This window comes from Anopheles cruzii, chromosome 2, assembly GCF_943734635.1.
Source record: "Anopheles cruzii chromosome 2, idAnoCruzAS_RS32_06, whole genome shotgun sequence".
NCBI classification, from domain to species: domain Eukaryota; kingdom Metazoa; phylum Arthropoda; class Insecta; order Diptera; family Culicidae; genus Anopheles; species Anopheles cruzii.
The window spans coordinates 27,893,268-27,920,438 of NC_069144.1; the positions used below are offsets into that span (position 1 = coordinate 27,893,268).

A 27,171-nucleotide genomic window follows, 5' to 3' on the forward strand; every position below is an offset into this window, starting at 1 on the left:
ATGAAGAAGGAGCTGCCGGAACCGTCGAAGGTGTACGTTACCGAGCAACGTTGGTTGATTGGTTCTTTGGGGAAATTGAAGCGGAAAACTTAGACGACATTTGTTTTCAAAAGGACGGCCCTACAGCGATAGCCACGATCGATTGTTTGCGCCGCATCTTCGGACAGCGAATAATCAGTAGAAATGGTGTTGTGAATTGACCTCCAAGAAGCGGCGATTTGATACCATTGGACTATTATCTTTGTTACGCGAACAAACCAGCAACCATTCACGACCTCAAGACCCAACTTAAAATGGCTATTGCCGAGATAGGGCCAAAGACAATCGAAAATGTACTCAAAATAGGTCGACCGAATGGCCTAATCGTGGTGGACATTTGACCAAATTTTTTGTCCATAAAAAGGTCTTGAATGAACCTTTCAAATAAATGTTCAACCATCGAAAAATATTCATCCGTTTTATTATAACCAAATGAAAAAAACAAGTTCATAAATCCATGAACCACCCTTTAAAAGGTGCCTTGGCCGTAGGGCATTATTTTCGCATAGCGTTGGTTCTTCGATTTCATCAATTGGGTTTTATACAGTTGTGCGTAGACCGTCTGACTGTAATCCAGTAGCTTGCAATAGATAACTCCAAGCTAATCTCACCAAAAGCCCTAAAGCTCTTTCCGCTGCAAAATCTTTCACAGCAAAATAGGGAAACAGCTTTGATATACGGAGTTTAACTTCACAACAGCTAAAACTATTAGCGCAACTTACTTGACCTAAAAGAGAAGACTTTACTCTACATAGCAGCAGCTGTAGGATTTCGTGTTCCAAGTGTATTGCAGAATGTTTAGCAAAAACAAAACAAAATGTGTATCATTTTAGACCCGTTAATCGACCCGCTGGCCCACGATTAATACCCATCGCCCCGTTGCCGTTAGCCCATTGTAAACTGAGCGGACAGAGTTTTAAGGTTTTTGCAAACCCAATGTTTTGTCACCGCCACGTGAAAAACGTGTGTCACCCGGCGGAAAGATTAACAAAGTTTTCGCGCGACACCCGCGCTGCGACACCCCCAAGGCCGCTCGTCGATGGCCCACCGCTTTTCTTTCGCCCAATTTTACTTCACCGCTTATTGCGTTTGGGTGCCGCCAACCCAGCGGCGCGCGCGGCGTACTACGCAAGAAACACGTTGTTGCGGTGACCCTTTTTTTTTTGGCTGTGCCTCTTCGGACGCGTTTTTCTGGGCGTTTGGCGTTGCAGTGTGACGTTTCGCGCGCGCGCAGCCCAAATAAATTTCAAGGTTTTCCAGTGCGAGTGAGCAAGAGGGAGAGAGTTTTGCGTAATTGCAGTTTTGGGTGTTTTCGTTCACAGCTGCTCATCCAAGTTGCTCCTCCAAAATTTACCGAAACGTCTTTTCGCGCCGCGACGACATTCTTCACGCCATTTACCCACGCGGCTAACGACACACACCATTAGCGCGCAAGCAGATCGGATTTCAATGAGCCTCGATTTTTGTGCTCAGTAGGTGACGCATAACCGATTCTTGCGGCCCGATCGTGTATCGTCGTGACGCATGGCCGCTTGCCGTGACTCAATCGGGCTCCAACATTCACCCGGATGGCTGCGTGTCGGGGTCGCACTTTGGGGTGTTGTGGTTTTTGTGGTTAAAATCCTTTCCGAATCATTCCCCTGTTAATGGCTGGCGTAGTGAAAGTGAGCGGATAGAACCACTTCCCGGGTGTTGTAACTGTTCGGTACATTCTTCAGGGATGTTCTTTGTTTTTTTGTTCTGGTCCCAAACGAATGCGGACCACAGTCCCTGTGAACCCTGGTACGATGGTGGTGACCTGCGAAAATCCTCTCCAAAAGCGGCTTACGTTAAAAAAGGAAAGGAAAAGGAGACTGGAAAAGAAAAACGTCAAGCAAACGAAAAACCGGCTCGACCAAAGAATGGCGAAAAATGGTCAACCAAAAAAAGGGGGGAAACAAAAACAAAACGCGAAGTGAAATCTTTGGCCACAACCGCGCCGCTCGCCGGTGGGTCCCGTTACACGTAAGCTCCCCCGGATCATCGGTGGCGAGCGGAAGGGTTTCTGCTCCAGTCGTTCGGCGTGTCTTTAGGGGAGGAAGGCTTCATACTACTTTTTCCCGGCCCGCGCGTATCCGTCCGCCGCCAGCCCGTGTTTATGACCCGTGACGGCATAAACCCCCCCGGGCGGGGGCTGCAAGACGTGTGTGAATGAAAGGCGGCACGCGTGTGTGGTTCGTAGGTTTTCCCGCACGCTCACCAGTTCCAGCCGGGAGGGGGCCCGAAACCGAACCATAATCCATAAGGTGTAACGTGGTGAGTCTGCTTCTTCTTCTTCGGGGTTCCGTTCGGGTTCCGTTGCCATTTCCTCCCTCATTTGGCACCCGCTGATGTTCTGCTCAATTTCCGCTGTTCATTAGCCGGCCGGCGATGCGAAAGGGCGATGTAACGTGTGGCTCCAGAACGCCTGCCAACCAGCACCTATCTTGGTTGGGAGCGAACGCGCCCTGGGAGAAGGTTCGTCGCTTACGCGCGCGTGGCAATCGTTCTCGCCGCGTCCTCGGGGCAGGTTCTGAGCACATAACAGCTTAGCCTTCAGCCAGTGCTGGTTATGTTGTTGGAACAAACGAAAACGTTGCAACACGCAGCAGAACTCGCTCGGTCGCTTCGGGGCGGCCGGGTGAAACAGTTTCCTGTTATGGTTCAGCGACTCCAGCCACGGGGGCCACTCGGCACCGGCCTACCAGCACTACCAGCCGTGCTCTAGCGCACCGGGCTTGGTGTTGAGTTTCGATTCGGCACTCTCTTTCGAAAAGGCCGGCCTTTGAGAAGAGTGAAACGGCGACCACCGGCGCGGGTGAAGGTAGGCTGCCCGCCAGTTTCACTTGCAAAGGACGCCGAAAATGGAAAACCGAACCTTCTCCTCCGGCTAATAAGGTGCGGGTGTGTGGAGTTTTCCATTTTCCGCACTCGCCGGCACTCGGGTCGGATCCGTGTCGGATAAATGGCACGACGGTGGCGGCATTGCAAAAGTGAACGATCGATGCATTTGTTGCAGGCCACGGCAAGTGGGCGGTGGCGGCAGGCCCATTACAATCGATCATTATTCTGCACCATCCTTCCGCTCAGGCCCAGGCCGGCCGCCCGCATGTAATGAAAATTGAAAATGAAATTGATGGCGTTTCGAAATGAAAACGCATCTCGCGCTGGAAAACGCACCGGACCGCGATGTGGCGCGATTTCCGGCGGCCGAACCATTAATTGTGCCAATAATGTGAGTCAGCCTTTCTCGGGCGATCTCCGAAGTGCCGTTTTTTTTGCTCTCTCCCCGCCGTTGTTGTCAGCCGTAATATTGATCTTCGGAGTTTCGTAAATAAGTCTCTTGATTGCGATTTCGATTTTTCGTTCCCTCACAGACACAGTTTGGGTGGATCTCTGGGCTGCGGATGATTGATGGGATCTCTCATACATAGGCATTTTGGTGGCGGCGGCACTGTCCAAACATTCGGCGTGCAATTTTCGGGGCTAACGTGAAATGCTGTGATCGATGCCGCGGCCGAAGCCGTCGCGGTTTCTAGCTCAATGACCCCTGACGAGGGCGGGGAAGGTGGTGCCACCCGAAACTGACAAGTGGTAGAAACTGGCTTGGATGGTTTAAACATGATCGCTCGAAAGAAAGGCCGGAGTGTTATCGGGGTGAATTGGCAAACAAAATTCCATTTTCTCATGTTCTGCTTTCCGAGTTTACCTAAGCAACCCGCCCCACCATTAAACCACGGACCTCTGGTGCCTAAATGCAGCGAAATGCGTGGTTTAAGCAAATCTCTGTCTCCGGTACACTTTCGTGATAATTAATCCACCCCCCGCCCGTTTGCTTTCTATTTCCGGTCCGGTCACAGCCAGCAGCAGCAGCGTCGAGAGGACACACGGAAATGACCGCAGCCAACGTGCCCACGAATGTTGCACCGGCACGCGAAGCAGCAGGCAGCGAAGTAGCAAAAGTAACGCCGCGGTACTAACAGCCATCAACACCACCAGAGCAGCGCACGGACGATGGCGGCGTGCGGTGGCTCAAACGCCCTGGCGCTGGCGAGGCCACCGAAGGTGTCAGATGAGTGCGAAACGGGCCGACAGACGGACCGGCCGACGGATCAAGCGCCGTCAGTGATGGGTAATGGCCACGTGGTCAGCCGACTGTCCGGCGGTGGCGGCAGGAGTGCCGAGGAGCGCGCCGAATTGGGCCGTAGTCTGCTGTACGAGCAGAACATGTGCACGTTTGAGAACTTTTGCGAACGCCGAAACAGCCAGCAGCGGTTGGGAGGGACCGCCGCCGCCGGCCAGGAGACCGAGGAGGACAAATCAGACCGGCTGGCCGCGCAGGACGCATCCGATGGGCTAGGAAACTTCTGCACACTGCGGAGGGGGATGCGACGCCAGGAGGAGGAACCGGTGGGCGGCTACTGGACGCTCAAGCGCAAGAAGTTACAGCTGAACCGAAAGTTTGTCGAGAGCTTCCTGGAGGACCCGAACGCGCAGGTGGTCGACTATCTGTCGGAGTTGGACGCGTACCTGGACGAGATTGACGACTTGGAGGAGGAGGAGGACGAAGACGAGAGTGACGACGGTTGTTCCACGGGTGTGTCGGAGGCGCCCGAAGACGAGGAACCGAGTGTGGCAGCCCGTGGCAGTGAAGAAGTGACCGGGCAGGATCAAAGTTTACAGTATTATCAGACACCCGGTGGTGGTGGTGCCGGCGACGACAGTGCAGTGCAGGCGGACGCTGGTGGCACCACCGGTGATCGGGTTGTGTTCGGTGATATTAAGCACTTCTGTACGCTACCGAAACGGAAGCGGTCGCAGGTGCTGAGCGCGTTCAAGCGGGGTGCCTCGCTCCGCAGGACATTCGTGGCCCCAACCAGTGACAGTGTGGTCCCGGTCCGGAAGGAGTCCGGCGCCGTGCCGGAGGAGCAAAGTGAAGCCGTAGCTGGTAAGTTTCACTTTTCGATTGGTAGACATACGTAGAACACGGGAACGGGCTACAGTTTAACATGTCCGCATGAGTATTGTCAATCGAAGTATTCGGTCTTGGCGCACCATGTGTTTCATACGAGGTTTGTTCTATACGACATTTGAATTTCCGCGGGCTACGTATATCCGATTTTCGATTTTTTTTTCGAGGCGTTAGGTTGCTACACTTGTCAGTGACTTATGGTGAAAAGATCGGCCATTTTGAGTAATCGGTCAATTTTTGACAGCTGTTTTGCTTGGACAAGATTTGGCTCATCTTCGGTTTTTGTCTACTCCAAAACTGGATGGCAAAGAATCTTTGCCAAATTTTGTGTGAAAAACGAAATTAAGAACGGAAACGCAATTGAAATGTTGACTGTGGCTTATGGTGAAGCTATTAAGACCAAAAGCACCGCTTGTCAGTGGTTCAAAATTGTTTCAAAGGGCTGAGAAGATATCAACGTCGAAAAGCCAAATTTGGTCGAAAGTGAATAGTTTTGCTTACAATTTTCTTCGATTGCAGGGTCGTGGTGCATCATGAGTTGTTGCCAAAAGATAGAACGGCCAATAAAGAATATTTCCTGCAAGTTATGCGCATTTCGCCCGAAGCAATCCGTCACAAACGCCCGGATTTGTGGAAAAACCAAAATTGGCTGTTGCGCTGCTGCTAACACATCGTGGTTTCTGCGCGATTTTTTGGCCAAAACAACACACTAATGATGCCCAAGCCACCGTATTCTCCAGATCTGGCCCCCTGTTACATTTTCTTATTCCGGAAACTGAAGAGGGGCATGAAAGGAGGACGCTACGCAACGATTTAGGAGATAAGGACGGCATCGACGATGAGCCAAAACACGTCTAAGCAAAACGGCTGTAAAAAATTGACTGTTTATTCAAAATGACCAAACTTTTCACCATAAGGCACTGACATGTGTAGCAACCTAACGCCACATCGGTTATAAAAATCGGACAAAGGTCTGCGCGCATATTTGAGTATTTTCGAACTATGTCGATGACTGTTCTAAACATTTTCGACGTGCAATGACAGGACTCGCGTATGTCGATTTCATTACCTAGAAAAGACATTTGTCAGATCAAAGAACTCTTTGAATCGCATCAAACAGACAAGCCGTGGACCAGAAAACTGTTGGTTGACGCCTGTGAATCTCCTCGAAATGGAACCACTGCCCGTACAACAAGCCGGCCAGGAGCTATCCGACCTGCAGGCGGAACTCGAAGACCACCGACTGTCGATCATCGAAAGCGACACCGTTCTGGCCGCACTCGAGGCAAAGGTGACGGAGCAGCGCCAGAAGCGCCAGGGTCCGTTGCGATTCGAGCAGTTCCGAGCGTTCTGCCACGGTGTGGTTCAAAAATGTGAAACGGCGACGGCCAAGATGCGGTTCAAGACCCGGTCGCTGGCCCGACAGAACGCCCAATGCCGAACCCTGGTCGAGCAGAAGCGTGAAGCCGTCGGTAGCGATGCACTGCGTGTGCACTTGGAAAGTTTCGAGCTCGAGCGGCTCGCTGGCGAGCGGGAACTAAGGGAGGCCTTGGCCTCCGACCGCGAACTGCGCCTGCTCGGGGCGGTGGTGAAGCGTGAAACGTTGCAGGATCAGGAGGCCCTCTTCGACGCCACGCAGCAGCTCATCCGAGCGCAGCAGACCGTCGATAGCGAGCTGGCGCAGCTGCAGGACTGCGAAACGAAAATCGAGCAGGCCGAGCGGCAGGTTGCCCAGCTCGAGCAGGAGAACGAGAGATTGCGCCAGGAGTTACACGGCCAGCTCGAACGGGTATCGGTATTGGAATGCCGCACGAAGAGAGCTATCTACGAAAGAGTCGTCGCGTCTCTTGGGCATAGCCGACCCGTAAATTGATAGATAATTCGGTTAAACCCAATTGACCCAAATTAATCGTCGTCGAGCCAAGGGCGGGCGAGCCACACATAATTCAATAAAAATGAGCATTCATCAGTCGCGAGCTTCGCATAATGGGCACGGCAATATGTTAATGCTGTTGTGCCCCTTCAGAGAGCATGCAAAACGCGACTGCCAATGCGCGTGCCAGCGATCAACGCGAGGGCGTCCCACACACACGCCAAAATTCAAGTCCGCGCACCCCGCGAGCTAATGTTTAATCTTTGAACTTTGAGTCAACACACGACCGCGACCGCGACACTTATCTGCCGACCCAGTGTGGGGGTCCCAACGAGACGCGGGCGAGTTGATTCTATTAGCTGTCATCCGCCTGGTCGGGTTGGGGCCGACATGTCGTGTGTCGGCTTCCCCCAGAGCGTAACGCGGGCGGATCTTGATCTTGCGCCAAGAACCGCCTTTATTGGCGGTAGGCCGGCGATCCGATCCGGCTCTAATGTGAACGACATTTTGTCCGAGGTCTCTGAGCGGTCTGGAGTGCTTGTTTTGGCTGCGAAAGCACGGAACCACGGCTCGGCGCAGAAACAATGGTGTGTACCGTTGCGCTTGCAAATGAGTCACGGCTGACGATCGCCGAGCCGAGCCGAGCCGTGCCCATGGTACCGTTACAACTCTTTGCGTAAATGTCAATTTTGTTGGCACGAGCGCTCGAAATGGGACGGAATGCTTTTGGACCGCGTCGGGTCGGGTAAATAGCAACACCGAAATGGCCACTGCAACTCGTACTGGGAACAATAGCGATGAGGTAAATTTCTTCATTCCGTTGATCGTTGCAAGAAGATACTCACCCATCGTGAGTTGTTCAATAAGTTTTGCGGTTCCATAAGAAAAACATATGTTTCTGGTTTGAAATACACTTTATCATTCAGTATGGTCTCCCTTAAGATCAATAGACTCCAAGATTTCAATTTATAAATTCCATCCCTGAAGTGATAAGTTGGCAAAGCTTCAAAATACGCTTCCACAGCTATTATGACGTCTTCATTTGATGAAAAACGCTATCCACGCTATCGATTTTTTTAGGTCTGGAAGTCTGTAGGGGCCAAATCTGTTGAATACGGTGGATACTCCAACAGTTCGAACTTTAATTCATGGATTTTTGCCATTGTCAAAATGCTCTTGTAACACGGTGCATTACCCTTTTGAAGGAGGTTGATTTTCTTCTGCAGTCTAAAAAGTTACTACAATAATCGAAATTTATTGTTTTACCAGTTTGCAAGAAATCTGCTTAATGCAAGTAATCAAAATTCCATTCGAATCCCAAAAACTGATGCTTACACTTTCTTGGGTAATTTCTGGACACGAACTCATTTCGTATCCGAAGAACCAGGTTCACATCACTCTTTAGCCTCTTGTTTTGATTCAGGATCATGGTGAGAGACCCAAGTCTCATCCATAGTGATGATTCAATGCACAAAATCCACTTTATCCTATTGAAAAAGCTCTAAATGTTGTCAAGAAAGATGCATTCGAATGCGTTTTTGTTCCATTTTTATCGAATGCGGTACGCATTGTGCAAACAGCTTTCTGAAACCCAATACTTCAGTCAAAATACTGGTTATACTGCTCAATAAGATGGCTAGGCCTTATACTAAATCTTTTTCAGTGATTCGACGATTTTCCAATACGACATCCTGTATTTTTTCTACTATTTCAGGTGTTGTGTCGCTCTTTGATATCGAACCGCAAAACTTACTGAACAACCCAGTATCTGGTCGCCGTACCGTTGATCGGTGATGACTTTGCCCCGCAGCAGTGAGCAGGTCTTTTGAGGAGTTTTGTTTTGCGATTCAAGATTGACGCGGGTCTCTTGTGCGTCATATCCGTAACAGTAAAGCTACACTCTAGCTACCGCTGGTTACATCATCGAACAAGCTGTCTATCCGACGAGGCTGATATGCAGGGTGCCGGATAATGCCGCTAATTGTACCGCCTCTTGACTGAACGCGCTGAGTGGATCGACTCGCTTCCGGGGCTCACTTGGCGGCAATACTCGCGTTGCGCGATGGAATATAACTTGATAACACCTTGACACTCGCCCCGATGTAGAACGTTCGAGAATGGAATAGGGCAGTTGGTTTGGAAAAACAAATTTTTATTGCTTCGAGATGTGCCCGGTAGAGGCCAAAATAAAACATGAGTGAGGACCATATTGGTCACAGATTCGAGGTAGTTGGTGAATGCTTCCATAGAATACTGATCGTCAGATAACCTGATACCGATCAGTGGCTCAATCTGACAGCGGGCGTCTTGGTCTAAACTCGATTTGGATACCCTTTTCCGTTCCGAGCCCCATGAATCCCTTGGTCAACGGTGGTGGAACCTGTGTTTCCGGGCACCGTTCGAACGAAAACTCCAGCAACAGATGGTAGACGATGGCCTTCACCTCCATCAGCGCAAACCGCGATCCGATACAGTTGCGTGGCCCAATCCCAAACGGCAGATAGGTGCCGGGTGTAATGTTGTCCCGAGCGCCCTCGCCGAAGCGTTCCGGATCGAACCGGTCCGGATCGGGATAGTAGCGCGGGTCGTGGTGGATGCCACTGATTGGGATGAACACAACCGTGCCCTTGTCGATGGTGAACTCGGCCCCATCGTCACCGGTGGCCAGCACGTAGTCCCGCGCGCACAGTCGATCGACAAACGGAGCCGTCGACCACTTACGGAGCAACTCCGACACTACCATGTCCATGTATTTCATTCGCTGCAGGACATCGTAGCTGAGCGGCTGCCCGTTAAGAGACCGGCGGGTCGCTAGGGCCTCGACGTGTAGCTTCTCCTGCACGGCCGGATTCAGGGCTAGCTCGTACGAAAGGAATGCCAGGCTGGCGGAAACCGCATCGAATCCGGCTAGGAAGAAGATCAAGCACTGGGCCACCAGCTCCATGTCGCTGATCGGTCTGCGGTCGCCAGTATCCGTGCGGCCCACCTCCGACTCCTGTACCGTGGCGAATCCTTCAACCGATGCGACATCGCTCTGGTCTTCCTGCTGCCCACCGTGTTTCAGCGTTCCCTGCTGGGCGCGCATCAGCAGGTGAACCATATCCGGGCGCACGATCCCGTCCACCTTCCGACGGCGCACCGTCTCCCGGATGATGCTTCCGAAGAACCGGGTCTGCTCGCGGTCGAACAGATCCACCTCCAGTCGCTCCATCAGCCGCGGTGCGATGCTGTAACCGAGCGTCTTCACGACCACACCGATTCGGTTGAAGTTGACCAACTGTTTGCCGTTGGCGAAGAAGGCATTGTTGGCGTCGCGGAACGAATCCACCTTCAGCCCGAACGCACACGTCGCTATGACGTCGTTGGCAAAGCGAGCAAACACTTCCTTCATCTCATACACCGCGCCTGCATCGTTGGACTGCTGGCGAAAGTGCTGCACCATCTGCACGCTGCACTCGGTGATTAGACCGAACATCTGGCGCATTTTGTTCCCGGTGAAGGCCGGACTGAGCGTGGCCCGCATCTGACGCCACTGGCCGTCAGTGAGCGCGAATAGCGTTTTCGCGAACAACGCGCCCGAGTCGGGGTCCGTGTTGCGCCCGAACAAGGGCCGGTGGTTCACGAAATGGTCAAAGTCCTTGATGGCGATCCGCTTGATCAGCTCCGGATCGCGCACCACAAACACCGGCGTCCGGAAGTCAAACATCCCGAACACTCTGGCCATGGAGCGGAGAGGCAGATAATCAGTCCAATGGGGTCCACATGTTATTATATCTCGCCGTAACTTACTTCTCCCGCGGAAAGCGGTCGTAGAGGGAACGTATGAATTCGGTCGAGGACACTTGCTTGAGCAGCAACTGGCGCACGTTGCCAAAGAGCGGCTCGGGCGGCAGATACGAAATCGGTTTGCCATCGAAGTACCGGATGTTCTTCGTGAGGTACGCGTACACCGCGTACAGCAGCAGGACCCCGACGGTCGAAAGCAGCAACCAAAGCTCCATCGCCATTGCACCGGGATTCTGGACCGAAATGAACTGGAATGAAACGAAATGGAAATGAGTCGTCGGCAAGGTCCGTTCACCACAAAGAATAAGGGGCCAGAATTTCTGCCTGGACGTTCGGGAAACTTTCTATATGAGACCCAATCACACAACAGCTAATGCCAGACCACGAAGGTAGTTTAGTTAGCAAAACATGCATTTTATTCGAGATTACTTAAAGGATACAGACGCCGAACGGCCGACCGACTGGCTACTTTCTTGCGACCAGCTTCAGGTAGACTCCGCTTTCGGCCTTCAGCGTGGTGAATCCTTTGGCAAGTCGCATCGGGACCGGCGTCCGGTCGGTGCGCTCAAACCGAAAGCTCAGCAGCAGCTGGTAAACGATGGCCTTCACCTCCATCAGTGCGAACCGCGAGCCGATACAGTTGCGCGGTCCGATCCCGAACGGCAGGTACGCGCCCGGGTGAATCCCGCTGCGGTTCTCCTCACTGAACCGCTCCGGATCGAAGCGGTCCGGGTCGGGATAGTAGCGCGGGTCGTGATGCAACCCGGCGACGGGGATGGACACGTTCGCACCCTTCGGTATGGTGATCCCGGGCTGATCTCCTTCGGCCGGCAGCGTATACTCGCGCGTACACACCCGATCGGTGGCCGGCGACGGGGGCCACTTGCGAAGCGTCTCCGACACCACCATGTCCATGTAACGCATCCTCTGCAACGCATCGTACGTAAGCGCCTGTCCACCGAGGGCATCGTGCGTGCCGAGAATTTCCTCATACAGCCGATCCTGCAGATCCGGTGCAATGGCCAGCTCGTACACCAGGAACGTCATGGCCGTCGCGATCGTGTCGAAGCCGGCCACAAAGAATATCAAACACTGCGCTACCATCTCTAGCTCGGTGAGCGTGGCGGGTGCTTTACCGTGGCCGGTCGGGGTGGACTCGCGGGCAGTGGCGAAACCTTCCGGTTCTTCGCGCTCCGGTTCCGGCTGATAGCGGAGCGTCCCCTTGCCGGCCTGCATCAGCAGATGCACCATGTCTGGCCGAACGATACCGTGCCGTTCGCGGGCGGTCACCGATTGGCGGAACACGTCGGTGAAAAAGGCGACGTGCTTACGGTCGAAAAGGTCCACCTGCAGTCGGGCCATCAGATACGGGAACACCTGGTAGCCCATCATCTTGAGAAAGACGTGCGGTCGGCTGAAGTTGGTGATCTCTTTGCCGTAGCGGAAGAATTCGTTCCGGTCGTCCCGGAACGAGTCCACCCGGATGCCGAAGGCGCAGGTCGCGATTACGTCGTTGGTGAAGCGCACGAACACGTCCTTGATCTCGTATTCCCGGGCAACGCCGTCGGTGACCTGCTGCTGCCGGTAGTGCTCCACCATGTTCGTGCTACACTCGACGATCAGCTCGAACATCTGGCGCATCTTGCTGCCGGTGAATGTCGGGCTGAGCGTTGTCCGCATATCGCGCCACCGCTGGTCCGTCATCACGAACAGCGTCTTATGGAACATCACGGTCGATGCGGGGTTGTTGGCGTCCGTGTGAAACATCGGCCGGTGGTTGACGAAGTGGTCAAAGTCCTTCACGGTGATCCGTTTGATCAGCTCCGGATCCCGGACGACAAACAGCGGTGTCAGCATCTCGAACATACCGAATACCCTGCGGGGATGATAAAGAGAGATACCTCAGCAGTTACCTGCAGAGCTCCAACTCCAATGTGTCTGCTTACCTTGCACCGGGAAACCGCTCGTAGTTCCGGCGTACAAAGTCTTGAAACGAGACGCGCTTCAGCATCAGGCTTCGGGAGCTCCCGAACAGGGGCTTCACCGGTAGGCACGGTATGGCGTAGCTCCTGAAGAACCCATTGTTGCGGGTCAGGTACACGTACAGCGCCACCAGGGCCGACACCAGCGGAATGACGTACAGAAGGTTCAGCTCCATCGTGCGCTCTGAAAGATTTGTCACAAATTGGATGTCCGCACGGTCAGCACTTCAAGTAGCGAACCCCTCTAATCGACTGGATACGCGACTTTCGGACGTCCCGTTAATTGGAAGCGAATGAGTTAATTAAACCGACGACGACCATCGCCGACACCGCCAAACCCGGGTCGGGAGCAGGTTCTACAACTTGCGCAGGGCGATAACGTTACTCGTGAAGCCATCCGCAAATGGCGAAAGATTGTGCGCGTGTGTGTAGAGAGTTCCATATCAACAACGGTAGGCCGACAAATGCCTCTCAGGGAGTTTTATCATCGAAAGTGTCCCTCAACCCTCTTATTAAAGTGGCCGATTAATCAACCCACAAGCCACGATCAGATACGCCCGGTCGGGTATGATGAGTTGCGGTTTCGTTGGTTGGATGAGGTTGTTAATTGGATGGGCTGTTCCATTGTTTCGACCAGTGCTGATGAAAGAAGACCCCCTTGGGGCCATAATTGGCTCTGTTCCTTCTATTTTTATTTTTGGCACAACCCGCGCGGGTTGATCTATTGTCCGGTTCGGTTCGGTTCCATGCTGTTGACGACGCCTCTTATCGCATATCTTATCGCGGATACCCTCAGGGACATGGAATTCGGGTTCAGACTACAAAGGAGGCCACAAGATTACGAGACAGTTCTCCCTGATTTTTGTGACATTTATTATCGTTTATTTGTTCAATCATTTCGAACTCCGGTCGGTCGGTCACTACCCTCGCCTAGTCCCTTGGTTTCAAGCGCAGCCAATTGCCCTTCTGGGTCGCTAGGGTGGCCGGATGGTTTTTCAGCTTCAGCGGCACCTGCGAACGGGCGCAGCGCTCGAACGAGAAGCTCTTCAGCATGTGGTAGAGAATCGATTTCACCTCCATCAGCGCGAACCGCGAACCGATGCAGTTGCGTGGCCCAATCCCGAACGGCAGGTACGAGCCGGGCACGATGTCAGCGCGGTTCTCCTCGCTGAACCGCTCCGGATCGAAGCGGGTCGGGTTGGGGAAGTACCGTGGATCGAAGTGTAGGCCAGCGACCGGTACGAAGATGGTGCGTCCCGCCTCGATCCGGAAGCGCAACCCGGCCCCGTCGTCGAACTCGTAGTCCCGGGTGCAGTACCGGTCGACAGCCGGTGCCGGTGGCCAGATGCGGAGCGACTCCGAGACCACCATGTCCATGTAACGCATCGACTGGACCGTGTCGTACGTGAGCGGCCCCCCACCGAGTGACGCTTCCGTCTCGAGAATCTCCTGGTATAGGCGCTCCTGCACTTCCGGGTTCACCATTAGCTCGTAGCACGCGAACCCAAGGGCCGTGGACACGGTATCGAAGCCGGCCAGGAAGAACAGGAAACACTGCGCCACAAGCTCGTTGTCGGTCCAGTGACGCGTGCTGACGTTCTTGCCCACGCTCGACTCCTCGACGGTCGCGAATCCGGCATCGTCACCCTTCTTCGCCTCCTCCGGCTCGTCGGCGCCGTGGCGTAGCGCTCCTTTCTTCACCTGCATCAGCATCTGGATCATGTCGTTGCGCACGATACCCTTTTCGTCGCGCACTCGCATATTGTCCAGGATCATGTCGCTGAAGTAGCGGCTCATTTTCACGTCCATCATCTCGATCTTCAGCTTCATCGCCAGCTTCGGCGCGGTCATGAACAGCAGAAACTTTAGCCCGGCCCAGAAGTTGGTAAAGTCGAGCAGCTTCTTGCCGCTGACGTAGAACATGTTCTCGCGGTCGGTGAACGAGTTCACCTCGATACCGAACGCTACCGACGCGATTACGTCGTTGGCAAAGCGCGAAAAGATATCCTTCATCTCGTACTCCTGCGATGCGCCGGGCTGGCGCGTTTCCTGCACAAAGTGCTTCACCATACCCTGGCCAGCCTCGGACACGAGCGCGAACATCTGGCGCATCTTGGCCCCGGTGAACGCCGGGCTGAGGGTGGCCCGCATGTCGCGCCACTTTTGGCCGCGCAGCATGAAGAGCGAGTTGAGGAACAGCATCTCGGAGTGCGCATAGTCGCGCTCGTCCTTCAGCAGCGGCGTGTGGTCGCTGAAGTGGTCAAAGTCCTTCACGCCGATCTGCTTCAGGCACTCCAGATCGCGCACCACCAGATTCGGGGTCATCATATCGAACGCACCCATCACCCTTCGGGGGGAGACGGACAGAGCCAACGTTAGCGAGGACGAGGAGTCCCCCGTAACAAAACTTACTTCGCATCCGGGAACGCGTTGTACATCGCTTGGACTTGCTCGATAATGTTGCGCGTCCGGAAGAGCATCGGCGCGGAACTCCCGAGCAGGAAGGTGGGCTTCAGGTGCGGGTACGGTTTGTCGTTGAAGTACGCGTGTCTCCGGCGCACATACTGATACACTAGCGCCACGATGGCGAGCAGCGCCGCCACCGTCACCAGATCGAGCGCCATCGCCGGCGGTTGTTGTTGTGGAACTGAAATCAAACCGCGCGGCGGAGATTGATTCTTTCTGCACACAATGCGAAAAGCACACACACACGGATGGACGAGAGTCTAGCGATAAGGGGAGCGTTGTAAACAAACCTATTCCACACACGGAAGTACGCAGATTACGCTTATCGGACGCGACCCGTTCTGGGCGACACTCGAGACAGAGAATCCGACGGTAGCCGGGGTTCCCTTTCGTTTGCTTCACTACCCAGTGTGTGTGTGATCTACTCAAGCGATACGATCCGGATCCGGTTTCTACAAGATTGACTTTTGCGTCTGCGCACCCCCAAGTGAAGCTAGTGACTCCACTCGACCCCCGGTGTGGATGTCCTATATTAAAACACCCCAACCCACCAGGCTATCTATCGATCGATTATTGTCATTCACACACACATACACACACACACAAACACACACGTCGAGAGCGCGGAGTTGGGATGGGCATTGTACGCAGCGCAGGCGATGATCTCATCGGTGGACCAACATTGCGGCGCGCGAAAAGTCAACAAATCGGTTTCTATTGACCATTTTGGGGATTCGGGGAGCGTCCCGGCGCCGGTCCGGGGGGTCACCATTTATTTGTCACCATTCCCTCCCCCCACACATGCTTATGCTTACCGTGGAATTCGTGGGGACGACGTCGCCGAGATGCTGCGCTGCACGATGATGATCTGCGACCGCTTCGGGGAAGCAACGGTCGAAAACTAAACATCGGTGCGGCGGTTTTCGGTGTCCATTCCGGGGGGGGCGCATAGCACCAGCACCAGCAAAGCATGGCATGGCGTGTGCGCGTTTGCGTCGGCGTTAATGTTGCGTATTGACCTTGAAGCGTGGCGTCGTTGTCGTCGGCGTCGACGACCGGTAATTTTCGGGAAGCGGCGACGACAATGAATGAAGTGAGCCGTTCGTTGTGAGTCAGCATTTATGGTGACCTTTTTGTCGTCGGAAACATTCTGGGCCGAACCAGATATTCAGAGATATCTACGATCTGATTGGCATATTCCAACGTAGTTACAACGAATTGGATAATTATTCTACGCTGGTCTATTCAAGAAGCGCCAGTTGGTTGTGGACATCATGTGTGTGGGTTCTTTTATTATCTGATTTTATTCTAAATTCCTAATATGGTCACAAAGATAAATACTCTTTTCGAGGTTAACTTATAAGATCGTCTTCACGACGATCGGGGCTGAAACTCAAGCCACACGCCATGCTCGGTTGCGAACTGTGTGACAGACTTTTTAAACTGCAATGGAATCTGCGTCCTGGCACACGGAACCACCCGGAACTGCTTCAGCAGATAGTACAGGACGGCTTTGATTTCCATCAGCGCGAATCGGGATCCTGCGGGAGCCATTAAAACAAATAAGTGTTTTCAAAGAAATGTTTCAGTACAGAAACACCTTGCCCCGGTTGGTCATAGGTCTACGTACCGATGCAGTTCCGAGGTCCTACACCGAACGGTATATAGGTACCGGGGTGGATGTTTTTGCGGTTCTCCTCGCTGAACCGTTCCGGATCGAATCGCTCCGGGTCGGTGTAGTACTTCGGATCGAAGTGCATACCGATGATGGATATTAACACCACCATACCCTTCTCGATGCTGAACTTGGTCCCGTTGCCATCGTTGTATTCGTAGTCCTGCACGCACTCCCGGTTCACCATTACGGCGATGGGCCACTTTCGGAGCGTTTCCGACACGACCATGTCTAGGTAGCGCAGTGATTGTAGCTTTTCGTAGGAAATGTCCTCCCCTCCGTCGCCCAGCTCTGCTTCTGCTTCGTGCAGTTCAGCGAACAGTTTCTGCTGGATGTCCTGGTTGATCGCCAGCTCGTAAAGGGCGAACGACATGCTCCACGAGATGGTTTCGTAGCCGGCTGCGAAGAAAAGGAAGGCCTGCGCCACCAGCTCGTTGTCGGTCCAGCGACGATCGTGCGTCCGGCGGCCGATCTGCGACTCCTGGACCGTCGCAAATCCTTCCGTCGCCACCTGCGGCTCGTCTGTTGGCTGGTGCTTCAGGGTGCCCTTCTTCGCCTGCATCAGCAGCTCGATCATGTCTGGCCGGAAGATGTTCTGCTCCTCTCGCACGCGCATCGTCTCCGCGATGGTACCGCGGAAGAACCGATCTTCCTCCTTCGACAGGAAGTCGATCTTCAGCAGGGCCATCAGCTTCGGGAAGAAGGCAAAGCCGAGTAGCTTCAGCCCCTTCCACACGCTCTCCTGGTTCAGGATCGAACGGCCCATGCTGATGAACTCGTTCTGCGGATCGCGGAACGAGTCCACTTTGATGCCGAACGCGGCCGTCCCGATGACGTCATTCGCGAACCGGCTCATCACGTCCTTCACCTCCAGTTGCAGCCCGCCGTGGCCGTTGGCTCGTGCCTTTGTTACCTCCTCGCGGTAGTAAGCGATCATTGAGTGGGCACACTCGGCGATCAGGCCAAACATGATGCGCATCTTGCTGCCGGTGAATGCCGGGCTGAGGGTGGCCCGCATATCGCGCCACTTCTGGCCACGCAGCGAGATGAGCGAGTGCGCCAGCAACATGTCGTCGTTTGTGTTATCATCCATTCCGGTGGCCATATGGTCGACAAAGTGGTCGAAATCCTTCACCGTTATCTGTTTGATTATTTCCGGATCGCGCACCAAGTACATTGGCTGGCGCATGTGGAACATGCCGAAGACTCTGCGGCGGGAATGTGATAAGTTTTACAGTGCCCCAGAATCGAACGTGACCCCAGAGCCAAGGCAACCCAAAGGCGTTGCGACTGTTACCTGGCATCTGGAAACGCTTCGTGCAACATGCGGCTGTGTTGGAATATGGTGACCTTCCTCATCATCATCGGACCCTGGTTACCGAACGGGAACGAGGGCTTCAAGAACGGTATGGGCTTGTCGGCGAAATAGAAGTAGTTTTTGGTGAAAAATCGGTACGCCATCACCAGGGCGCCCACCACCAGCCCCAGCGTTAGTAGACTGATCTCCATGATGGCCGTGATCGGGGATGAAACTCTAGACGGTACTTCGCTGCTGCCGCGCGAAGATGATCTGCGACCGCTTCGGGGAAAGAACGGCCAAAAACTAAACTCCAGCCAATTTTCTCCAGCATCCCATCCCCAAACGAGGGCGTGTGCGTGTTTGATCCCTGCCCGCGATGATAACGTCGGGCGTCGGCGTTAATGTTGCATATGAATGTGTGACCTTGGAGCGTGGCGTCGTTGTCGCGGCCAACGACGGGTAATTTTCGGGAAGCAACGACGATGATTATAAATGTGACCCGGTCCGTTCTTCTAAGATTAAAACAAAAGCGAAGATTTTTTTTTTTTTTTTATTTGAATTTTTTTTTTGATTTTTTTGAAAGCGAAGATGATTGAAGTGTTGTTCATTGTGAGTCAGCATTTATGATGGCATTTTTGTCGTCGGAAACATGGAGCCGGACCAGATATCTAGAGACCACCATCTGATTGGCACATTCCTACGTAGTTACTGGGTCGTGCAAAAAGTTATGCGCTTCAATAACAGAGGCCGTTGCTACTAACCTAATTTGTTTTTGTTATGTTGTTTCACTCTTCATATGAATGTATGTGAAGCGTCATTTCAATCTGTCAATTCATTCTTTGTTTACAAGCCATTTAATATCAACAGTACAGTAAAAAGATGGGTCAAGTGACTGAAAAAGATTTAGTACAAATCCTATCCAAACAAGTGTATTAATGTCCAGGAAGACTATACTGAATAGTCTCGCTGGCCAAAGTGTATTTCAAACCATAAAACCATTGTATTTTTCTTATGGAACCGCAAAACTTATTGACTAGCCTGGTACTACGAATTGTATAATTATTCTACGCCGGTAAACGCAAACCACGCATCCGGCATTAAAGAAGCGCCAGTTGGTTGTGGACACTATGTGTGTGGGTTTCTTTATTGTCTGAATTTCTTCTAAATTCCTAACATGGTGATGAAGATGGATACTCCTTCATAGGTTAACTAAGATTCTATTCCTTCCTCTTCACGACGATCGGGGCTGAAACTCAAGCCACACGCCATGCTCGGTGGCGAACTGTGTGGCCGACTTTTTCAACTGCAAAGGAATCTGCGTCTTGGCGCACGGTACCACCCGGAACTGCTTCAGCAGATAGTACAGGACGGCTTTGACTTCCATCAGCGCGAATCGTGATCCTGCGGGATTGATTAGAAAAAAATAATTCGAACCATTTCGGTACAGAAACACCTAGCCCCGGTTGGTCATAGGTCTACGTACCGATGCAGTTCCGTGGTCCTACACCGAACGGTATGTAGGTGCCGGGGTGGATGTTTTTGCGGTTCTCCTCGCTGAACCGCTCCGGATCGAATCGCTCGGGGTCGGTGTAGTACTTCGGATCGAAGTGCATACCGATAATGGAGATGAACACCGGCATACCTTTTTCGATGGTGAACTTAGTCCCGTTACCATCATCGTACTCGTAGTCCCGCACGCACTCCCGGTTCAGGAGCGTGCCGATGGGCCACTTGCGCAGCGTCTCTGACACGACCATGTCCAGGTAGCGTAGGGATTGTAGCTTTTCGTAGGAAATGTCCTCCCCTCCGTCGCCCAATGATGATTCAGCTTCGCGCAGCTCGACAAATAGCTTCTGCTGGATATCCTCGGCGATCGCCAACTCGTACAGGGCGAACGAAATGGTCCACGAGATGGTTTCGTAGCCTGCGAAGAAGAAAATGAAAGCCTGCGCCACCAGCTCGTTGTCGGTCCAGCGGCGATCGTGGGCCCGGCGGCCGATCTGTGACTCCTCGACGGTCGCAAATCCTTCCGCCGCCTCCTGCGGCTCGTCCGCTTGCTGGTGCTTCAGGCTACCCTTTTTGGCCTGCATCAGCAGCTCGATCATGTCTGGCCGGAAGATGTTCTGCTCCTCGCGCACGCGCATCGTCTCCGCGATGGTACCGCGGAAGAACCGATCTTCCTCCTTCGACAGGAAGTCGATATTCAGTCGGGACATCAGCTTCGGGAAGAACGTAAAGCCGAGTAGCTTCAGCGCCTTCCACACGCTCTCCTGGTTCGTGATCGAGCGAGCCATGCTGATGAACTCGTTCTGCGGATCACGGAACGAGTCCACTTTGATGCCGAACGCGGCCGTCCCGATGACGTCGTTCGCCAACCGGCTCATCACATCCTTCATTTCCAGCTGCAGCCCACCGTGGCCATTGGCTCGTGCCTTAGTTACCTCCTCGCGGAAGTGGGCCATCATCGAGTGGGCACATTCGGCGATCAGGCCAAACATGATGCGCATTTTGCTGCCGGTGAATGCCGGGCTGAGGGTGGCCCGCATATCGCGCCACTTCTGGCCACGCAGCGAAACGAGCGAGTGCGCCAGCAACATCTCCTCGTTGGTGTTATCGTCCAGACCGGTGGCCATATGGTCTACAAAGTGGTCGAAATCCTTCACCGTTATCTGCTTGATTATTTCCGGATCCCGCACGAAATACACCGGCTGACGGACGTTGAACATGCCGAAGACACTACGGTGGGAATGCGATAAGTTTTCCCGAACCAAGGCGTCCAGGGGATGCTGTTGGAAAGCACCGCGGCGAATGTTACCTGGCGTCTGGAAACGCGTCGTACAGCGTCCGGAAGTGCTGGAACAGGGAGGCCTTCTTCATCATCACCGCACCCTGGTTACCGAACGGGAACGAGGGCTTCAGGAACGGTATGGGCTTGTCGGCGAAATAGAAGTAGTTTTTGGTGAAAAACCGGTACGCCATCACCAGGGCACCCACCACCAGCCCCAGCGTTAGTAGGCTGATCTCCATGATGGCCGCGATCGGGGATGAAACTTTAAGCTTGACTTTGCTGCTGCTGCGCAGTTACTTTGCCGCTGCTCGGCTCGAATCAGACTGAATTTTGTGGGCCCCATGGCGCACCGTGTAACCTTTTATTCCGCCACACCGCTGTGTGACGAATCTAGGGGCCGCGCGAGTTAACGCAAACTTACCCGTTGGAACCGGCTGGACCTAACCAATACATCCGCAGCCGGAGCCAAGCAGATAACGGGCGCCATGAGCGCCAAAAAAGACGAGCGGTTCGGCGTCGGCTTATTCATTTTATTTGATTTCGCAATATTTGTTTTCTTTTGCAGGGCCCACCGAAACGGAGAGCAGGAAGGGCGCCGATGCTCGGCAGCATCCCATCAGCTGGCACCGGAATTCGATGCGCAGAAAGCACCTGATCGAGCTACCCGAACAGATCGTCGTTGAGCCGGTGCCGGTGGCTGTGGAACCCCTCGGCCAATCGCTCAGCGATTCATCGGCGATCGGGGTGCCGGAGGATGGGGACGACTTTTGTTCGATCAGCACTCTTCCGGTGGACGACCTGCCGAACAGCAGCATGGACAGCGAAGAGCGTCCGGCAATGATTAATGTACCTGCGCTGCGGGTGGCGCTACCTCCATCGCCCACTCCATCGTCCACATGGGAACCGTCGGCGCCGCCTACCTCCTCACCGTCACCCCCGCAGCCGCTCGAAACCGATCTGGATGGTGGTGGGTGGGATGAACGGGTGGTCCCGCGACAAACTGGCCGCCGAACGCAGTCCCAGCCCCGGCTCGTGTCGATAACGGCCGTCCGGGATGAAGCGACCAACGAGCTCGTCATCCGCACCAACAGCGTACCGGGAGACCGTGCTTCGGCCCCTCCACTGGCGCTAGCGGAGGAATCGCAGGTTCAGCACCAGCACCAAGCAGCACAACAACAACAACACCGCTACGGGGCGGTCGAATCGGAGGGTAGCTCGATGGGCAGCTCCCGCAACCCCAGCCCGGTGTCGCTGTTATCGTCGACAACCACCTACAGTTCGATAGCGTCCGGCGGAGATAATGCCGACAATCGTAGGTACGCACCGACGCACCGCTGACAGCGACATATCACCGCAACATCGGCTTTTTTGGACAATGCTGGGGATAGGTGAAGAATCATATCGCTAGAGGCGGCCGTACTCGGTATCGGGGCCAAGCTTTCTTGAGCCTAGTATTATTAGTTACATTATCAATTTTGCAGTCGTTATTGAAGCTCCCATTAGTATTCGAGAAATTTTAAACTTGAGAAGTTTATTGGGAAAACGATACGATTGATTGCAATGGAAGTTATTGAAATGCTGCTGGGTATATAATGTTTTTAGAGTTTCTCTCAGACGCACCAAAATAGATCTGACGGTTTTCCAACTCGTAAGCAGGCCACATACGATTGACTGTAGGAGAAGCAATCATTTTGTAGGTTTTATCCACATACTTGACACGATTGTCTGATGACTGACACGAACATGTTGTTCAATTTCATCATCATCATAGTATGCGGCGAATAGAGCGGACAAACAGACAATAACTTTTACCAGGACTAAAAATATGAAACCTCTCTGGAAATTCGTGGATGCCACGGCAAAAGAATTGTTCGACTTCTGAAGCAAACCTATTAGTCAGCCAATGGTCGATTTCCTCGTTCTGGATCTTTCCCACGGTGTATGGTGTATTGAGACACATTTAGCTGATCCGCGAGCTGTTGTTGAGTTTGCGTGTCATTTTCGACCAAAAGTTCTCCTAGTTCACGAATGTGTTCTTGATCTTTATTGAAGCCCTCCAACGGTTGTTGTTTGTGAAGTCAAATTCGCCATGTTTAAATGTTTTGAACCACTCAAAGCGCTGCGATCTTCCAAGAGCATGATCACGGTGAGCTTCGAAAGGCATTTTGCAATGTGATTCTGTTTACACAATCCGGTTTCATACTTTTGGACCCTGGTATATGTATAGAAAATATTCAGAAGCAGAGCAAAAGTTGCATTGATAGCACGCACTTAAAGTTTTGCAGTCATGTTGATCCAGACGGATGATATGCAATTGTTTTGCCATCGTCAGTAATGAGTTGGTCACAGGAAATTTAGTTTTCTCTGTCGCGGAAAACACCGAAGTCCCCGTAGCTTGTTGGCCCCGCTAACGTGACATTCTGACGCCCGTGCTCTACCGCACCACACTCGGTGCACTCCGTGTGCGTGTGTTGCCATGGTGATGGGCAATCAACAAACGGCCGCCGAGGCCAGGGTGATGCCCGCTCCTGGCTATCGATATTTTCATTGCACCACAAGCGCCCCAAAGTGGAACCCGGGAACCGGGCGTGCGATGCCCGGAATCGTTCTGTGGCCCGTTCTGCGAACCCTTGACCCCGCCGCGAGCCCTTGACATTCAGGGCAGGGTAGACTGCTGCTAAGTGACGGCTCCGAACGGCCGAGTGTCGCGTGTTTCGCGTCCCGTTCGTCTGGGCCGTGCGCGTAATGGCGGTTCCTTGGACGGCGTTCAGTGACCGTGCGAAGCGTTGGTTTACTCCGCTTCTGGCCAGCGATATGTAACCGACACTGGGGCCGGGAAATGTTGTTCAAGTTGACGGAAAATATGATTTCTTTTTCGCCAGGTCCGAGCCGAACCACGAGGCAGGAGCCGGAATGCCTTCGCGGCAGTCAGTGAGCAACGGAACGCAGCAGATCGTTGGGGGCGGTGAAGTGGCCACCATTACCACCGCGGACGGTGGTAGCCGGGCACGGCACCGGGGCGAAGAGCAGTGGCGGTCAACGGTGGCGGTGGCGGCCAATGATGACGACGGGACGGCGAACGAAGCGCAGGCACCGGAAGAGGAGTCGTCCGATCCGGACGTGGTGGTGGACGGCCGCCGTAGCAGCCGCCGGAATGATGGGCGCCCGAAGGCCCGCTGGCCTCACGCCATTTCACGCTCCCTGGCCACGACCTTCTGCACCGTGGGGCTGTTCAACGTGTCCCGGTTCGCCGTGTTTAGCGTCCATTTCGGGGCGAACTTTGTCGTCCAGTTCGTGCTGTTCTCGCTCCTGTTCGGCATCCCGATGATGTGGCTCCAGATGGTGCTGGGGGCGCGGATCCGCGGCGGACCGGTCACCATGTGGCGCATCAGCCCGATCTGCAAGGGCATCGGCATCGCGCTGCTGGTCGCCCAGGCCCTGGTAGCCCTCTACTCGGCCATCTCGCTCGCCTGGGTCCTGGTGTACTTCCGCGATGCGTTCACCGTGCGCAACGAGAAGTACCGGTGGGAGGAACCATTCGAGTTCTACCGCGGCGGCGGCTCCGCAGGCGGCAACCAGTCGTTCCGGTTGTCCGACACGGTGGCCGACTACTTCAACGGGGTGGTGCTGCAGCGGTACCACCTGCGGATGCTGGGAGCGTCGCAAACGTCGACCGGCGCCGGCCGAAGCTCTACATCAGCGCCCGGTGTGAGCGGGATCGGTGCGATCCGGTTCCAGCTTGCGTTCAACCTGGCCATCCTGTGGACGCTCGTGTTTGTGGCCCTCTGCCGGGGCATCCGGTCGCTCGGGAAGGTTGCCGTCGGGTTGTTCCTGATCGCCACGGCCGGACTCGTGGCCGTGTGTGCCAAGTTTCTCACCTTCATCAGCTACGACAGCGTGCAGAGCGTGTTCCCGGCGACGGATTGGCAGGACTTTTTCCTCAACTCGCGCAGCTGGATGTGCGCTGCGCAGGAAACGTTCCTCACGTGGGGTCTACTCGGCGTGTCCATCTACTCACTCAACTGCCGCAGCAACCGGAAGGGGGCGTGCAACGGACGGACACGGCGCGAACTGCGCCGGGACGCGTTCCTGGTCGCGTTCATCACGCTCGCCGTGCTGCTGCTGGCCGCCGTGCTGGGTAGTGCGTGCGTGCAGATTCTCAACACCCGCGGCTACTACTACTTTCCTGGATCGTACGGTACGGATCGCCCGGAACTTGCTCCTCGGTATCTTGTTGCTGATCTGGTTGTATTTTCAGAAAACCTGGGAACCAACGTCTTTTTGCTGCCCGCCAGCCAACCGTTGCCACCGCAGCACGCTACGATGCCGAACCGATGGCTAATCCGCTACTCGATGGTGGTCGGCGAAAGCTTCAAGCGACCGTACGCCGACCCGAGCCGGGAGAGTGGCTACCAGGTGTTGCGGCTCGCGACGGAGCTGCTGCCGGCCGCGCTGGCCACGGCCGCCCCCGGGTCCGGGCACATTCCCGCGATCTGGGGCCTGATCGCGTACCTTACGTTGGCCCTGTTTGGGCTCGGGCAGCTGTGCGTCGCGTGGAAACCGATTGCCGGTGCCATCGGGGACGCACCGTCCTCCATTCTGCTGAGCTGCGTGACGGGGCTGCTGCTTGGGATGCCGCTGGCCACCGAGGGTGGCATCACGATCGTGTACTACCTCGACACCATCCTCGGCGCCGCCTGGTGGGTGCTGTTGCTCTGGATCGGCCACATACTGGCCCTGTTCCTTGTCCGTGGTCGACCGTTCACAAGTGAGCCTTAACTCCTGGGCGGCCGGTGATGGTGAACACGAAGAACTAATTCTCTATTGCACATTCTGCCCGCGACAGGCGACATTCTAGTCAACGATCTGAAACTTCTGCAATCCTTTTCGGCGTTCGTGGCGTTTGCCTGGAACTTTCTGCTCCCGATCGGGCTCATCTTTCTGTGCATCCTCCAGTACCGGCTGTCGAACAGTGCGGCCCTCTTCAACTGGGGCAACCCCGGCGGCAACGGGTCGGCCAGCTATTGGCCGCTGTGGGCCCGCCAGACCGGTGGCTTCGTGCAGGTCAGCTTCCTGCTGCTCGTCCCGATCGTGATGGTGGTGCAGATCTATCGCTATCTGTGCCGGGGACCACCGGACATACTGGACGTGAGTAGACAGCCGACTTACCGGCCCCAGGGGAAGAATTCAATCCCTTTTTTCTGTGGTTTTGCAGCGCGTGGACCTTTTACTGAGACCACCGGTCGATGGCGACAACGGTAGCACCGCTCGTGGTGCGGTGAACCAAGCGAGACGTCCGGCCTTTTCCCGCCCGGTGCAACAGAATTCGGCGTCAGGCCGGGTGCGCTCGGACGGCTCGGACCCGAACGCGACCGTTTCGCTGTCCCTCGATACGCGGGGATCCGCGGGCGAAGATGATGCGCCACCAAAGTACACACCACCACCGTCGTACACCACGGCCACCGGGGCACGGATCGCGAAGATGCTACGCAACAGCATCCGGCGCAGCGTACGCCGGCTGATGGGTGAATCGAGCGGCGGAGGCCACCGGCAACGGGTGGCACTGCCCCAGTCGACCGTGCCGTCGGAGGCGACGCTCGGAGCCAATCCGGCCGCCGATGGTGAGCTTCCGCCCGATTACTGTTCCGTTTTGCAGCAGTTCGGGGGCCCCGAGTCCATGGAAATGGCGCGGCCACCCCGGATGTTGTTCAACTCGGCGACCCTGGGCAGTGGTCGCCGCTATCGGTCGCTCGTGGTCGGCACGGACGCTGAATCGCAGACGGTGGCGCACTCGTTGTCGTCACCCCACCACCAACTGACGGCTTCCGACGTTCGGCAAATTCTGCGACCGGCCACCATCACCGGGGCCCCGATCGTCGCCCTCGCCAACACTGTGCCCGCACCACCACCACCATCAGCTGGGTCCGCTTCGGCAGGATTCACGCAAACCCTGTGCAACACTTTGCTGCGCCGCGGACACTCGATGGAGAACCTGGTGCTCGGGGCAGCCCCAATCGGTGATTCCAGCATCATTACGCTCGACTGTGACGCCGAGGACGACCGGGACGATGCGCACCGGAATGGCGACGCCGCCAGACAGAACAGGTCCCGCAGCGGTATGGGAAACGATTCTGTGATATAATGGTGTGCTGGAACCGGAACCACGAGAGATCCACGTCAAAAAGGGACTTTGCACACATGTTTGAGATTACAAGATGGTCAGGGTGTTCAGTTTCAGTAAACAGGCCGGAGAAGAACCAGAATCGATCATC

At 54.6% G+C, this 27,171-nt stretch overlaps 4 protein-coding genes across 5 annotated transcripts; 1 reads left to right on the forward strand and 3 right to left on the reverse strand.

Moving 5' to 3' along the window:
• On the forward strand, positions 1–27,041 carry LOC128278792 (uncharacterized). The gene is made up of 10 exons (XM_053017521.1): positions 1–32; positions 3,148–3,168; positions 4,113–5,005; positions 6,226–6,824; positions 11,799–12,339; positions 21,465–22,215; positions 23,782–25,097; positions 25,158–25,667; positions 25,746–26,047; positions 26,115–27,041. Exons 1-10 carry the CDS (start codon positions 1–3, stop codon positions 27,039–27,041), a joined length of 5,892 nt encoding a protein of 1,963 aa, XP_052873481.1.
• LOC128269199 (probable cytochrome P450 9f2) lies at positions 11,154–16,009 on the reverse strand. Of its 2 annotated transcripts, none has more exons than XM_053006594.1 (3): positions 15,952–15,996; positions 12,635–12,854; positions 11,154–12,564 (listed from the first exon to the last, which is right to left on the reverse strand). In XM_053006594.1, exons 2-3 carry the CDS (start codon positions 12,844–12,846, stop codon positions 11,154–11,156), a joined length of 1,623 nt encoding a protein of 540 aa, XP_052862554.1. In that variant the 5' UTR covers positions 12,847–12,854; positions 15,952–15,996. The 2 variants fall into 2 exon arrangements, with proteins under 2 accessions (XP_052862554.1, XP_052862553.1); XM_053006593.1 differs by lacking the exons at positions 11,154–12,564; positions 12,635–12,854 and adding exons at positions 13,536–15,017; positions 15,083–15,317 and having other exon boundaries at positions 15,952–16,009.
• On the reverse strand, positions 16,508–18,320 carry LOC128269200 (probable cytochrome P450 9f2). Its single transcript, XM_053006595.1, has 3 exons — positions 18,109–18,320; positions 16,767–18,019; positions 16,508–16,677 (listed from the first exon to the last, which is right to left on the reverse strand). Exons 1-3 carry the CDS (start codon positions 18,318–18,320, stop codon positions 16,508–16,510), a joined length of 1,635 nt encoding a protein of 544 aa, XP_052862555.1.
• LOC128269198 (probable cytochrome P450 9f2) lies at positions 19,164–21,193 on the reverse strand. The gene is made up of 3 exons (XM_053006592.1): positions 20,927–21,193; positions 19,595–20,847; positions 19,164–19,512 (listed from the first exon to the last, which is right to left on the reverse strand). The coding sequence occupies exons 1-3, from the start codon at positions 21,136–21,138 to the stop codon at positions 19,343–19,345; spliced, it is 1,635 nt and encodes a 544-aa protein (XP_052862552.1). The 5' UTR covers positions 21,139–21,193; the 3' UTR covers positions 19,164–19,342.
• Positions 27,042–27,171: the final 130 nt, after the last annotated feature.